This window comes from Embiotoca jacksoni, unplaced genomic scaffold, assembly GCF_022577435.1.
Source record: "Embiotoca jacksoni isolate LCO1_2020_lvr unplaced genomic scaffold, fEmbJac1.0.p SCAF_5, whole genome shotgun sequence".
NCBI lineage: Eukaryota > Metazoa > Chordata > Actinopteri > Embiotocidae > Embiotoca > Embiotoca jacksoni.
The window spans coordinates 8,440,108-8,456,382 of NW_027185403.1; the positions used below are offsets into that span (position 1 = coordinate 8,440,108).

Sequence of the window (16,275 nt, forward strand, 5' to 3'; positions counted from 1 at the left end):
TGTACAGTTTAGCTGCCCCTCTTCTGTACCCAAGGTCATTTAAAGTAAACTGTGTGCCCCCGGTAAAAGGGCCTCACTGCCTCCCACCCTAACCAAGCGTGCGGAAAAAGTGTACAAATGATGATTAACCTTGCTGATTCCCTCTTAACAAATCACTTCAAGAACTCTGCTTCGCTTTCATTTCGCCTTTTTTCTCTCTGCCAGTCCTCTTTAAGAAAAGTCTGTAACTGTCTATATTAACTGGCTCAGACACAGGATGGCATGTCTTCTTGTGACAAAATATGTTTCGCTTGTTTAATTATTGGATAGGTTAGTAAGAAAATAAGCACAAACCAGTGAATTATACTGGGAACCATTGAAATTGATATTTCTACTCGTGACATTTAAATATTTAATCAAATCAGCCTCACAAACACAATATTACTCATTCAGACTATCAGAATCTCAAAGGAACATTTTGAGGAGTGGATGTGCTAGTCTTTAGTTTCAAAGGAACATTAGCTAGATTAGTAAGTGTTCTGAAAGCACACACACAAAAAAAAACATGTTTCAGGAATTTTGTACAGTACGATTAGTATCTGCAAATGACTACACTGTGTTATGCATCAAATCCAAGCATTTGGGGAATATCTGTATCGTTGTAATGTTTGGATGAATATTTCTGCTTTTTGCAGATGATGCTGTCTTTCTGACTTCACTAGAATTTGCATTAAAGTAGTTTGGGGCGTATGAAGTATGATGCACTCAGAGTGCATGTCAGAACCAAAGTACACTACATGGATAAAAGTATGTCATTACTGTAAAAGTAGGTATATGTCATCACTGTTTGACATATCTATGCAAATTAGCAAAAAATGCATTACAATGTACTTTCATGTTCAGGCTTTTTTTGTGGAGCACACAGAGCCAGCACTGTGAGTCAAATTTCAAGTGAACTGAACTCGTGGTGTGGGGGTAATGACATCTCCAAAAGTTTTTTGAGTGTCTAGTACAGTTCCACTATCTGGCCTATTGGTCTTGTGTTTGGTGAGAAACACTTGCACATAAAAATTTCATGGCTTTAGCTCATTCAACTCGCAGAAATTGAAGCCGCTGCAGCAGACAACAAATAATTGGGTTTTGAACCCTAATGAAAACAATGTACAAGTTTCCATCTTTGGGGCACTGGCAAATGTAGCCATGACAGATAAACAAACATGTTCTATGTCAACTGAGATGATTTGTGCACTGTGCAAAGTGAACTGCAATGGAGCCTAATCTGTGGCTGATGCTGTGTTCTCATCATGTGGGAGGGAAGATAATGATAAGAAAAATTCCCATGTTTACAACTTGTGAGTCATCAGACAACTCAAGATGACAGTTGCCAGTCTTCTTGTACTACTGATTCACAATCCTGACTAGATATTGCTACTGTCTTAGACAATTAACACGAACCAAACAAAACAAAAAACATAAGCTGTTAGTTACATTTGTTTAAAGACCATCATACTACCAAGCAAGCTAAAAATACTATAAGCACCTACTATATAGAACTATGATTTAAAAAAAAAAAGTGTAATAACGTTGCGAGATGGTTGTTTCAATGCAGAGAGGTGAGGATTAAAACATTATGTTTGCTCAATACAGCGCTGCATCTATAAAATTACAGCATTTAATTACCTTTCACAACGCAGTCTGACTGATGTCAGACATCCATGTTTGCTTGCTTTTGCTGGTACATTTTAGTACCCAGTCACATATATTTGAGCTTTCCGGAAAATATTAATTCGTAATTATGTAGAAGTGGAGAGGTTGGAATTACGATAAGTATGATATAATGTGAATGTGGCATTATCATGGTAGTTTAATAGGACGCCAATGTGGTAAAAAGTAATTTTTCTTCAGCTATAACAGTTTTCAGCTTTAAAGCATATAAAAGTTGTCCGTTTTTCTCACATTATACAGTCTTTTTCCTCTCTCAAGCCTCAAGCTAAGGAGCATGAAGTCTCACGAGTGCAAAAGAGATGTCTGCGCACATTGTCTTTGCAATGCCATGTCTTTGGCAAAGGGGGCATTCACAGTTTACAAGGCTTGCCTTCAATTTTACTCATCAAACAATGGTTGTGTACATAGCCCATTCAAGGCAGGGAAAATGCAACAGAACGTGACAAGAACATCAAGCATTCGGCCATCTGGGGAGGAGGAGTGCCAAATAATCACTCCTTAGCGATCATGGAAGTGTTTTTCTTATTCTCGCTTGTCACACCCCAAAAAACCATGGATGAAGGAAAAATATGTGTGAGCATTGATCTCACCATGTGTTCCTGTTACACAGGCCAGACTCTCCTTGTGAGCCAGGCAATATGAAATGTTTAATCTGGAGTTCAAATAGTTGTCAATACAAAGATGTTGACTGATTTAAAACCCTGCTCCATATCCTTATTTTACATCCATATAATTTATCTTCCACTTTCTTTTGTTTCCACCAGAGCCAGCCTTGATCGTGAGGCTCATCGTTAAGATTGAAATCTTCACCACATACATTTTTTATTCAAAATCAATTCAGTGACCTTCTTCATGAAAAGGCAAACATAGTTTAAAACCCATCCCAATATCAGGGAGTGTTTCAAACAAATGTTGCATATCTGTATTAATCAGCACTCTATGAGCGATATCGAGATATCTGATCATGTTAATTTTTGGTAACTTTTGTAAACTATTTTTTGATTGAAATATTTATTCAGTATAGAATCAAAATAGTGCAGTTGTTTTTATTAATGATTTTTTTTCCAATGATTGTGACAATGAATGAATGCACAAATGCACATGAATACAGGGTGGAACTTTATTCAACCGAATGTACAGTATACAGCCAAGCAAACCATTCTCGTCTGACAGCGTTGCCTCAGGCTCTGTTTCACAGCAGACAGATGGAAGGAAACATCACCACAGCATGTACAATCGCCTTCATCAAACAACACACAAAGGGCGTTTTAACAGTCAGTTACTTCATGAGAAAGGGAAATCTTTCCAGAAAGCCGAGATGATATAGTTTAGGCATCCGTCTTTAAACAGGAAGCACTGTCACATTGATATCTGTTGATGTTCTGCATGTATTTTTGTGGGTTTATTTTGAGCCAAAATTGACAGTTAAAAGTAAGTAGGTTTTCTTCTGCACTGCAAATTGATCTCGCACCGTACCACTGCAAAAGCAGACGTGTGATGTACATGAAACGGAGAAGAATGGCAAAACACTACCACTGTTTCATTATTAATTTACACACACAGCAAAGTCGAACCAATGCGCTGTATGTTGTCATTAACTGACACCTCTCCCATCTGTGCTTCATCATACAATAAACACACTCAGTGAGCACTATTTATAACATGGAGCAGGTTTTAGCACACAGACCTTTATCAGGTCTGTGTTGTAAATAGGTGATTCATAAATATTAATTTGCTGATTTACCATTCAATGGCTTACCCTGACCTGAAAAAGAAAGAAAAAAAATAGGAAAGCAATTATTATTATTTATTTTTTTTACAAAACCTGTCACGACCACATTCTGCATTTAAACCCAAAATAATTTTTTTTCATGGCTATTTTTACAAATACAACAAAACTTCATTCTGATAGGAGTACTCATACTTGTTAGCGCGTCAAAAAAGCAATTAGCAGTTTAGCACTTGTCAAGGACAAGCATGACACGACACAACCTCGGAGAAGTCAACCAAATCTGCACAATGCTTGTATGCAGTTTGTTGTCTACAAGACATTAACACACATTTGAATTATCACTCATGTAACAATAACCTGTACCTCCCTCTCACACACATTAATTTGCCAGAGGAACATTAGGTGAGGGCATGTAAACTGACAATAATGGTGGTTCACAGTGCTGCCATAGTCTAATTAGTGCACAGCAGATACACGTCACTCACTGTGAAACCCTTCATTAGCCTCAAGAGTTCTGTGGTTTGTGATGAATTCTGTCTCATTCTGCTTTATCCATGCTTCAACCTCCTCTGACGGGATATTATTGACAGGGGTCTTTTCAGTAGAAGAATTTAATGTCGAGTTTAGGCTCTCTGGTTGATTGAGACCATATACAAGGACATGCTCAATGTTTCATACAGAAATAAAGTTGTGCTTTAGTTCTTCAAAAATCACTCATAATATCAGTTGGCATGTCAAATGATCTTTGATCTGTCCGCATTTATGTTTTTCTTTCATTCAGATTTTTATTGGAAGTTTACTGCGGTTCAATGATGACACTGAGCCGGCTTCATTGACATCTTTCTCCCTCTGGTTCAGCCTCTACTCCTGCCTCCCATTCATCCAATCACTGCATGCATTCAGGCCTTCAATTACATCTCATCTCAATCAAAAATGGCATTTCTGCTCATTGTCCCAACTCCATCTACCACCAGAGGACTCAGGACTCCTCAGCGGGGCGGAATGACACGCCTACCTGCAGAGCGCTCTGCCATGATCTACTCCAGCCTCAGTCAAGCCATCTATGGAGTCAAAACTCTGTGCCAAAACTTTTTTTCCAATACATTTTTCCATTTCATATTGGTATGGTGAGATCTCTTCAAAGTAAGCCTTGCCAGGCATTACATGACAGGCCAACGTGTTGGTTTTAGTTCCTATATGGCATAACATATTGGAGTGACACCATCAGTTGCTGTAGGTGTCTTTGTAAGTATTTAAGTGCCAACACCCCCACAATGCAGCTTCAGAGAAAATGGCGCAGTCAAAAAGACAAACGAATTTTCACTTAATGGTCAAATTAAGAAACTTCACATTTCTTAGTAAACCTAATAAAAAAGTAGGACGTGATTTGCAGTCCATGACTACTCTTGCAAAGTATCCATGAATGCAAAGTAGACAGACAAAAGTCTGCAGTAAATAAATTAGATTACTCACAGTGATGCTTTTTGGCACTCTGTTGGTTCAGGTATTGAGACAAAAAGCACAAGGAATAAAAAGCTTATATAAAACAAACAGATTCCCTTTTTTCTGATGTGTGCAGATATTGTAACTCACATTTTGTGCATTCTTGAAAATATTCAGACTACTCAGACCAATAGTCTCGTATGGATAACCCTCTGATGCCGTCTGATTTGTCTCTGTTTTTAGCCATATTGCACCAGGCATGGCAGACTTCTTCACTATGCGCTGCTCATGCATGCTGCATATTCTTGCTGTATGAAAAAGTTCAAATATTATTTCATTCAAGGTGTCTTTTTGTCTTTCCAGTGTTTCAACACCATTTCTCTGAAATTCTATCTCTTTTGCCAATAAGATAAAAGCAAATATTGAATTGTCCTCGCTCTGTCCACTCCATCTTTCTCAAATCTTTTTCTTTCTCCAGAGATCCTTGAGAAAGTGGGAGAGCAATAAACAGACAGAAAGAAAGAAATGAGGCAATAGTGCTAGTTTCAACTCATTGTGGTAAATCGCAGTGGCTCTTGAAAGTTGCCATGGATACACACCCAGCCTGTATGGATAAGAAAAAAAAATGTTTTGTCAGGATGTCTACAACGCTTCAAAAGTATCTGCTGCATTTCTCCAGAATACACTTTGGACATATTTTCAGTGCTCTCCTTCTGAGTGACAAGCTGGGGGGAACTTTGTTCTGTTTTTTCACAGCTAAAAAAGATCTAATATTTACAATTTAGGGCTCAAATTCTCAAATATACAACAAAAAACACATACCCACGGCAACTCAAGAGTGTTGAACAAAGACGATGGTACAGCAGCTACAGCTCTGGTCTCTTTGGACAAGTTATGCTGTTTAAGCTGAAAGGATAATATAAAACCACAGATTGGCATTGAATCGAGTATGGTCGGCAAAGAAGCCATCCTTTCTCAACATCCCTGAATGTTAATATACGGCGCCCTTGCAATTTAGCTCTGCAACCACTTCCTTCACTCATCCCCTTGCCTCGCTGTGCCTGACTGATAAGGTATATTAGTGAGAGTGCTGTATTTCTCTTATATGCATGCATAAGAAGTCGTGGATTCACGAGGAAGCTAACTAGCATGATTAAAGGCAATGTTGAGGAAAATGTCTATTTGATCATATCTCGAAAGAAACACACAAAAGCAAGCTTTGCTACCATGTAGCATATGTGTATACATGCACGTAAGCATATCTAGAAATATGTCGTTTTAGTTAGTTGGGGATACTTGTATTTGACTGTTTACATATAAGACTCAAAGGTTTGATAAATGTCTTCAGACAGTATTTTATGTGAATGCTTTACAGTTTTTGAGGTAATTGCATGATTCTGATACCACATGACATTCATGATGTCACATCACCAAATTTCTCGACTAACAGTTGATGTTCAGAAACTCAACTCTGAACTGTGACTCCGACAGAAAACACTGTTCAGAGTTGAGGTTCTGAACATGAACTTTGTGTGAGAGATATAAGAATGGGCTCGGGGAGATTTGGCATTGCACTAAAACCAATATCGATATGAAAAAAATGAGAGCGTACCTTTAAACTAATCTGCTTTTGTTAAGCTGCAGCAACATTGTAACTCAGGATTTCTCCTTTTTTTTTACCATGAATAATCAATCAAGGGTAAAACAGTAATATCCACCAGTGTCAAACAACTTTTGCAGAGATAGCTATATTATTTCATGTTGAATAATAACAGTGTTTTGATCCATCCTATAAATTTTGACACAGGGAGGGTAATAGATTTCTTCCATTTTATTAGAATGCCAAAAGTTCCATCTGAAAGTTAATTTTGAACATATCAAACCAGCCACATGTTTCATACATGAGGAATTTTGTGCTTTCTGACAGATAATATTGCTTTTTGGCTTTTATATTCCCCAAACAACCTTAATAAATCCTCTGAGACTGACAGTAAAATTAAGAAGACACTATTTTCAGTATGCTGTGTTTTGTCAGCAGATAATTCGACAACTCTTTTTCTATTGGACTGAAAGATGCCCCCCCCCTTTTTTTTTTTTTTCTTTTGCCTCAACAAAAACAATAATCTGGTGAAGTCCCTGCCCCTTTTGTCTTCAGGGACGAGTACTGCTGACATGAAATGATGAGTAGGGAAACAGTGAACAGGTGAAGAAAGCTTTTTATGAAACCTTGCCAGAGGCTAAACTTGTTAAAATGCAAAGATACAGTCATGTGTTGCACGAGGTGATGTCAGGTGGACAGAGGTAATCAGCTGTGTGTGTGAAGGCAGTGATGACAATTTGACCTTGCGTGACCATAAACCTTTTTGACCCCCATACAAACACTTGCTAGAATCCTCTTTAGGGTGTTTGGGGACTGAACACACACTCAGTTTGCCACAGCAGGGAAGTGGCAGGTTGACAATATGTGATTAGTGATTTTTGAAGCAATCAATTAATGGTATTGATGCCAAGCTGACAATGAGCCCTGTAGCTGCACATGATTAATTCATTCCTCACTTCAGGAGGTTAAACAAATTGTATTACTTTGCTGATATCAAATTTACTGTATGATCAGGATTATTTCAACAAGGCATATTGGTTTACTCAATTCTAATACACAGACATTCCCCTCAATTTTCCAGGTAATATATTAGTGTCATTTTACGATTCCCTGCATTTTAAATGTTCTATCTGTTCATGCTGCTAAGATGAACTGTAAGGCTCATAGACCACAGGAATTTTTCGGCACTATTTTATAAATAGAAGTAAGCTAACCGAAGATGTGAACAGACCCATAATTGGGCTAATTTCTACTCTCATCCCTGAGAAGGGCTCAGCAGTTGCATGTTGACACTCTCAGGAATGTCTGAAAAGAATCTTAACCTCCTCATTATTCAGAGATGCCAGCAGACCCCCACTGGAAATAAAAGGCAGCAACGAGGCTCGGTATAAAAGAGAACAGTGCCCCCCTCTTGTTTTCAGGCGGATTTCTGGAGCACTTGACTACTGCAAACAGCAGAGGCATCTGTGGTCCACATATATCCCGACATCCACCTACTGTACATCTCTCCGTGCAAGCATCTCTCCAACGCAGTGCGGCTTTAAGAGGACCGGGGCTCTTAAACTGTGGTTGGCTCCTCCTTCCGCCATGATGTCAGTCGTAGGGAGAGCGAGAGGGAGAGAGGTGGGCAGTATTGAGGAACTGAGTTCATACAATACTACTGAGACATCTACAGCTTAGCAGACAGATACGGTGAACCGCCTATCCCGGCTCCTGTAAGTGATGCTGCACTGAGGCACACTTTGATCCAACTCCACTGGGGGGGCGATGCGCTCTCTGCATCCCTCGTTTAAGAGTTTTTGGGGAGCTTGCACAACCTTGAGTCAGTGAAAACAAGTGGTTATAAAATAAATTAGGTTTAAGCTTTCAGTTCTTCATCAGAAGTCTATTTTTGCCCTCTTGGATTGAAGTTTTACGCGCATATCAAGAAACGTTTTACGCACACCTGTAAGTTTAGTGCCTGTGGTTTCCAGCAGGTAAAATAAAGTAGGCATTTTAAAGCAAATTAGGCTAGGGATTCAAAGTTTATGTAAAACAAGCGTGGATCACTGTTTTTTTTTCTCCGCCTGTGGGATTGCGAGCCCAAGACATCCGAAGAGGAATTACAGCGTCCTTTTCAAACAAACTTGATCGCTGCGCATGTTATTTTTTTTCTCTTGCTCGTGAGGACCACAGCTTTTCTTTTTTTTTTTAGCACATGGATAAGTTTTTGTAGTGGATAACATTTTTTTTTCTACTTTCATTGCCTTTTGCTGCCGATTCTGATGAGGATCCTTTCACCCCGTTTCCCCCACTTCAGATTAGCTAATTCATGGCACTTCTTTTTTTGTAAATCAGTGATGTCTCTGCGCGACGGCACTCACGGTTGATTTTTCATCCAGTTCGAGCGGAAAAAGGTAAGCTTTGCTTCTAATTGTGACTTTACTGATGAGATCAAAATGTGTTTTACTTTGCGCTCCCTGACTATATGTGCACATGACTGCTCTGTCTCTTGAGCGCATTTAGAATCGTTGGAGTGCATCCAGCAGCCTAATTTATGTGCTCCGTATAAAATCAAATTGATGTCCCAATACCGGCGAGGAACCTCCGCTGTATTTACAGTCACTGGCAGCAACGCAGGCTGAGCGAAAATTTAGCGGCAGCCTACGAGGTACTTGGATAAATCTAGTGTGTTGCGACAGTGGGTCATTTTGATGTGCCGTGGGTTTTCCTAGAGCTCCTCCAAAGATATAACAGGCGTCTCCGTGCACCTTATGTAAATAGAAATGATCCATTTACACGGTGCATCGTGGAGAATCTAAGCTGAGTTGTCGCATTATGAATGTGCACCGCATGGTTGGTCACGACTTCGGGCGTTATTTAGTCTTTCTCACCACTGATCGTTAGATAGATAGGCCTACTTTCCAAGAGCATCCAACTGCAGGGACTTTTCAGCGCAGGTTTCTCAGCAGCTTGCCCGCTAAAGCTCGGTGCGTGGGTGCGCGGTAACAGTGCGCTTCTGGTCAAGCGGTTCAGCTGTCACAGACCATAATCTCCGGGGTTATCGTCCTGTTCACGCTCTGACTCTTGAGAGAAAAGAAAAGAAACACAACATTTGCTTTCTAATAGTAACAACAGTTCAAATATTTGGTGTAAATCCCCGCTGGCTTAAAGATTTACCGCCACAGTTGGTTGTTTGGGTTCCTAATATACCTGCTCAATATGCAGTAGGCTTGTTTTTAAAGGCCTATTGACTTAATATTTGCTGGAAAATTAAATAAAATGTTCATGTGAACCCTTGCCAAGGTGAGCTGAATATTTTGGCTATAGCCTGAGTGATTTATCTTACAAGAAGAGTCAGGGAATGCAAAAAGCAGGCTGTGTATTTGTTTGATCTTTAAAATGAAATAAATCCATTTGCTCATTCACATTCGCATTTCACTTTCACTAACCAGTACAGAAAAATTGACTATAGCCTGTAACATCCTGAAACACTTTGCTATATCTCCAGATTGAGATTCAACTAAACATTGACTTCTGTGTGAGGAGTTTGGGGGTCATTAACTTGTAGGGCTCTGAAGAGTTCAGAGGAACTAAACTGTTGTCTCAGGGATTCTTACCAGATGTCGAGGGTGCTGCTTTGCTTTTAGTTTTTATCTTTCAGTGTGTGTTATTGTCTCACTGGAACACATTCAAGCTCCTTCCTGTGACATATAATTTATATAAAAACTCAGTTTAAAGTTTGTCAGTAATTTGAGTCCATTTTAAATCTTCCCCTGAAAAGTTCTGATATTCACAATATTTTAGCAGTCAAGTTGCCCTTTCCATTTCCCTTAAAGGATAATAATATAATAATCCACACTGAATTGAATTCAGAATCCCCAATGGTGTCTACAGCACAGTTTTCACATGAAATATATAAAATAGATGTTCTCTAATTCATGTTGACAGTTTTTCCAGTATTTATTGAAACAGAAATTTATAGTCTAGCACTTTTTCATGATATGCCAATTTTTTTTAATCTCAATTTTTTTTTTCTAATTATTGTATAGTTTGTCTGACAATTTATCTACTTGTCCATAATTTAGGATTTGGTCACATTTTTATTAAAAAATAATGGAACTGAAAGTCAAATCTAACTTGATGATGGGAAGCCCAGAAAATCACACTTATATCTAGCTTTAAGATTACATTTGCATGTATGGACTGCCCTCTTGAGGTCCATGATTACAACGGTGAAAATTAGCTTGTCATTTTGCTAATGGACGATGGTAAGAAATATTACCCTGCGACCATTTAATTCCCCAAGTAGAGCAACTCGTCAAGATCCAAGTCTACCTAAGAATTATGAAACGGACTGAAATGTGAATAGACACTGGCTTATTCAGCCAAGCAGTATTGCCGGACGTTGTGTTAACACTGTGCTACAAGTTAAGTATCCGAACTTTGATATATTGCCTTTTTTCATTTATAAAAGATAGTAGGATGCACAAATGCCAGTGCTATTTAAACTTCAATATACATACGTTATTCGTATTATTAGCATTGTCAATAAGGCCATCATTTTTCTTGCACTCGCTCACTGTACAGTGGGACTTTTACATAATATAGTCATTGCTGAACTTTCCCAGGAGAATAAAAAAAAAGGGAAGAATTGGAAGAGAATTGTTCTGGCTGTGTGGACTGAAAAAAAACCCCGGATTGATCATGACAGAAACCTGGTCTGTCAGGCTGTCAGCGATCCTTAAAGCCGTTAAAAGAGAAAAAGCCCAAGACAATCAGTATTACATCTACCACTACCCTCTTTTAAAAATAAAAAAAAAATCTCTTTGGATCCACAGGCCATATTGATAGACACAACAGTGGTAGAAACCTGGCTTTGACAGTTAAAGGACTTCAAATGTTTTGGGTCCCAGCCTCTAAGAGTAACTACACTGAAAGTTTCCAATGAGGGTATCTTTTGGGGTGAAGTGAGGAGGTGACAGTAGCTGTATGTCTGCGCTCTCGCTGCTACCTTCAGCGGATGCAAACACCAGGAAGACCTGTCCATCACACTGTCGTGTAACGTGATCTAGGGCCGGCCTGCTCCTCTCCCCTGTGTCTCCGAAGAGGGAGGCTTGAGTTTGCCTACTGGATTCAACCTGCTGTCTGGAGCTCAAAATAGCATTTCAGGAGACTAGTGAAATGTAAGCAAAGGAGACACTCTGACTGACACCTAGAATCCCCCCCTTACTTTTTTTTCTCCCTCCAGCACAATTCCTTCTCTCACCTAACTTATCCCTCATGGACAGCTTTTTAAAGAGTTGTGACAAGCAGTGCAATTGTTGCAAAATCGTGTTTAAGAGAAAAGAACCTGCATTAAGTTAATAGAATAAAAAGAGTACATATGTTTGACTACAATATGTTCAAGAGTGACATGTGCCTCTCATCTCATTTAGCTTCACTTGGGGAGAAAAATAGCTCCATCCATCTCGCTATCGTAATGTATATCTAAAATACTTAAAAATATTTTGTCACATTGCAATGCGAGGGTGTCTTTTTTGTTACCAGATTTGTATTCCTGCATGTACTCTGAGTGAAAAAACATACTACTCCCCTTCATCCTGCAGAACATTATTGTCACTTACAGGGGAGAGGAAAATCTAGATCATGCTTTGATCTTTTCTGTTTTTTCACTCCAGCGAATCACATCCCATTTAAGGATGTAATTTAAACTTCATTATGCGTTGTGCGAGCTCAGCCTTGGACTGCCTGGCGATCATCACAGTAAAGCAATTGCTGCTCACTCTCAGAAAGATGCACACTTCAAAGTAAAGTATGCTACAGTTACTAATAGGATATATCTCATCAATATTTTGACATGACAGTACAACACTGCCTATGCTGCATGTGTAGAATGAATCATCCTCACACTGATCAATGTCAGCCATGTTTTTTTCTGTCCAACTGTTCTTTAATGAGTCTCATGTGACTGCTTTATGAAATCTGTGAAGTCTGTCTTTACACGTTTCATGAATGCCTTGGAATTGTTGCAGATTCAAAAACCTGCTTAATTAAATTCTTATTTTCAATCAATTCCCCTTTGTCAGCGGGCCGAGAGCTTCAATGGCTATGGAGGCTTTTGCCTTGCCAATTTAGAGGACCCCTGTAGTGCAGTTTAGGTAGTCATACCTTTTCTACAGGATACTGTTTGACTCGTGTGAATGGGTGGAAATTTCATAAAGTGGGAAATATTATGATTCCCACAGAGCTATTTGTGGTCCCTCATTACTGCAGGTATGTTTGCATTTCACCGCACCACGCTGTAAATTGTTTTAGGTGATGGCTGTCACACACTTTTTCCATTCTTTACAGTGAGTGGATGTTTGATTTCGAGGCAGCTGCCTTATGAATAGAAAGTAATATCTTGAGGGAAATCATATGAGGTTAACAAAGACTCGTGGGGTTGGTGGACCTAAACACAGTGGGATATGAGTAATGAAATTATTAGCTGTTAAATATACTGCACAGGAATACAGATGGGGTGTCAGTTTTATTATGAGAAGTGAACATATCTGGGCATTGGTGGCTTTACCTTGATATGTCAGTGTGGATTAAAAACAGACCTGTGATTTAATTCTGTTGCTCCACTGAACACAGTTGTACTTTTTATAATTACACTGCATTTCCACTACTGTAATGCCAAAAGCCCATTGCCTGTGTGGCCAAGCCCTAATGGGGACCAGTCTGGAATGGAATTAAATTTGTTGAGGAGAGTTAAATGAATGAATAAGTCAAAAAGTCAGCAAGCAAGCCACACAAAGTCACTCCCCTAATAACTGACTAAATAACCTACTAATTAGCTGGTGGCAAGCAGTCAATATTTTATACAAGCATATACTGGCAAGGAAGGCATTGCAGAGTAAGACTCCTTCATCGTTTTCCAATGACCTACTTGGGTTTTGGCAATAGGGGTTCTTGCCCTTTGGCAAGCTTTTGCTAACATAAACTAGCTAAAGATTTTGCAGAACAACAGCATCGAATGAATTGGCACTCACCACAAGAAAAGCTATTCATGAATAATACTCAGTTATGGTAAATCGATCTACACTGCAGTTTCTGTGAAGCGTTTTATCTTTGCCATCACTCCATATAAACAGCCAACTGGGTGCTATTTGAATTTGACGTAGGGGAAAAAAAAAACATTTGTCAGGATGTAATGAAGTTACGATTAAATTTCAGTAATTTGACTGATGGCGGCTCGCACAATAAATAATTTCACATCATTGTCTGCTTCAACTGCTGTTACTCTAAACAGTGCTCTTATCATATTGTGCTAGTTTACACACATGGGCGTTCATGAAATATTTGAAACCTCAATTGTTTACATTCAGAGCAAATGAGGCTCTCCATTAATAGCTGCTGTCAAGCGGTACAAGTGCAAGTGTGTGTGTGTGTTTGTGTGTGTTCAAGCATGGGAGCACCAATGCTTAAGGCTCAGTTCTGCTTCCTCCAAATGATCTGAAGTCTGGGTGTGAGCTGCATTATATGAAGATACTACCGCACCATACTGACTCAGACTGATTCAAATATGAATTAACTTTTTCCCTGTGACCATTTTTTTTTTTTTCATGCAAGGTAGTTTGTGAACAGGCTTTCAAAGCAAACTATTTTATCAAAAGTGAACTCATCTGCTTTCATAGATCTCAATGAAATATGAAATGGTTCATTACAGCGATGAAATGGATTGATGGAATGCGTGAACTCCTAACCTTTACGTGTCCGCTTGCTCAATGGATGTCATCAAAGGTTAATTGTGTAATACCGCCATTAATTTGCTCTCAAAGACATGGGAAGGATGTTGGCTCATAACTAGTTAGGATGAAGAGGTCAAGTTGAAAACTCTCTGTGAGAAAATAGTACTAATTACAGCAGAACTTGAATGCCATGTAATGTCCTGTATTGACATGGTGTGTTCTGTCTCTCTCTTTTTTTTTCTTCCTCTCTCTCTCTCTCTCTCTCTCTCTCTCTGTCTAGTCTCTCTGGTGACAGAATTGCTGAAGTAGAAGTGAATCTTCCATCTACTCTTGAGTATGGACTTAGCAAGTCAGGCGCATGTGCTGGTGGTCTTACTCGCCTGTGTGGTCTTACTATGCTGGGCCCAGGAGAGGGACTACACAGTGAAGGAGGAGCAGCCAGAGAACATCCGCATCGGAAACCTGCGCAAGGACCTGGACCTCAACCTAGATCCCAACATCAGGCTATCCTCCCCGCTGCAGTTCAAGCCTGTGTATAAGACAGGTGACGTGCCTTTGGTGAGGGTGGAGGCCAACACGGGGGAGATCTTTACCACCAATCACAGGATCGACCGGGAGAAGCTATGCTCAGGGGTCTTCACTGAGAAACGCTGCTATTACGAGATTGAGGTGGCAGTGCTGCCTGACGAGATCTTCAGATTGGTCAAGATCCGCTTCCTGATTGAGGATGTGAATGACAACGCGCCCCTTTTCCAGTCCACTGTTATAAACATCTCCATCCCAGAGAACACAGCCATCAACACCCGATACCCGGTGCCCTCAGCATTTGACCCTGATGTAGGGATCAATGGGATCCAACACTACGAACTGGTGAAGGTAAGAATTAATCCTGTTTCGTCTCCCATGTGAAATGAAATGTAAATAAATGGGTTGGTTAATTTGTAAGGATTCAGGGAAGCTTTAGTTTTCGATAAACCCACAGTGCCTTTACTGTGGTTGTACATTTGAAAATACCACTGTTTAGAAGAAGCTTTACAATCACCATTGTAAATGTGTGCAGTTAGAACCACAGTGCTACAGCTCTGCTTCAAAGTGTAGTCTATCATTAGCTTCCTGGTTAGTGAAACTGAGATTTTAAGATGAAGCTTGTGATTGCATCTATACAAAAAAAAAAAACACATTGTCAAGTGTCAACGGTTTGTTGTTGTAATGAAATGTATTTCTGAAGGTTTAATGAAGTTTATAAACTATGATGTAGTTTGTCATCAGGCCAGGACTTGAACTCAGAGAATATGCCATTCCCAGCTCCTATGTATGGTTCTTCTATTTGATATTTGCTGAGCTGAAATTGAATAACTGATAATTAAAAGCATCCAAGTATCTGAAGAGGAATTTCCAAGTAAAGATTCTTAAAGATCTACTCCACTAAAATTGAAGTTAATGGAGGCTATTACTGAATGTCTATAATCTCATGCCTGAACTAAAATCCATTTTGTACAAATTAATTAAGTTGAATAGTGAATAAGTGAGAGAAATTGATAGTGAAAGATAAGAGCCTGAAGCCTGGTGTTACTGGAATAGTGTTGAAGATGCTGGTTTGCTTTAAAGACTTCTTAGAATAAGCAGCTTTTAATTGGCATTTTGGAACATAAGTACAGAACAGTTATGGTCACACATTCGATAGACCAAAAAGTTTTGTAGGAACTTTCAGAGAAGCAATTACAAAGAAGAAAAACAGCATAGAAAGTATAAAATGAATTGTCTTTTTCAAATATCCCAATGGATGACTGTCTTCAATGCGAACAGAATATTCAGCACACACATTATTGATCAAGCTCTGACACACCGTTATGCCTGTCTACATCAGGTCTGATTAGTTGACTGTTATTAATTAGCAAATTCTTCCATTATTTTTCTTTCCCAGTTTTTGGGGATTTCAAGTAATATAATTCCGATTCTGCATTATCTTGTACTATAAACCTGCTATAGTACTATGGTGGTGTACTGCTGTAATGTGTGTCCATGTAGGAAATTAATTTAGACACTGCACAGAAAATATGACCCACTTTTTCATAACGTGG

General features: G+C 39.2%; 1 protein-coding gene across 3 annotated transcripts in view; it reads left to right on the top strand.

Moving 5' to 3' along the window:
- The first annotated feature begins 7,998 nt into the window (after positions 1-7,998).
- The window catches only part of pcdh11 (protocadherin 11), a 128,072-nt gene continuing 119,795 nt past the window's right edge, over positions 7,999-16,275 (top strand). For 2 of the 3 annotated variants that reach the window (XM_069171903.1, XM_069171904.1), the window contains exons 1-2: positions 7,999-8,875; positions 14,475-15,070. In XM_069171903.1, coding sequence (XP_069028004.1) covers positions 14,531-15,070 — 540 coding nt within the window. In that variant the 5' untranslated portion in view covers positions 7,999-8,875; positions 14,475-14,530. The remainder of the gene's footprint in view (positions 8,876-14,474; positions 15,071-16,275) is intronic. The other variant, XM_069171905.1, reaches the window with a different exon arrangement.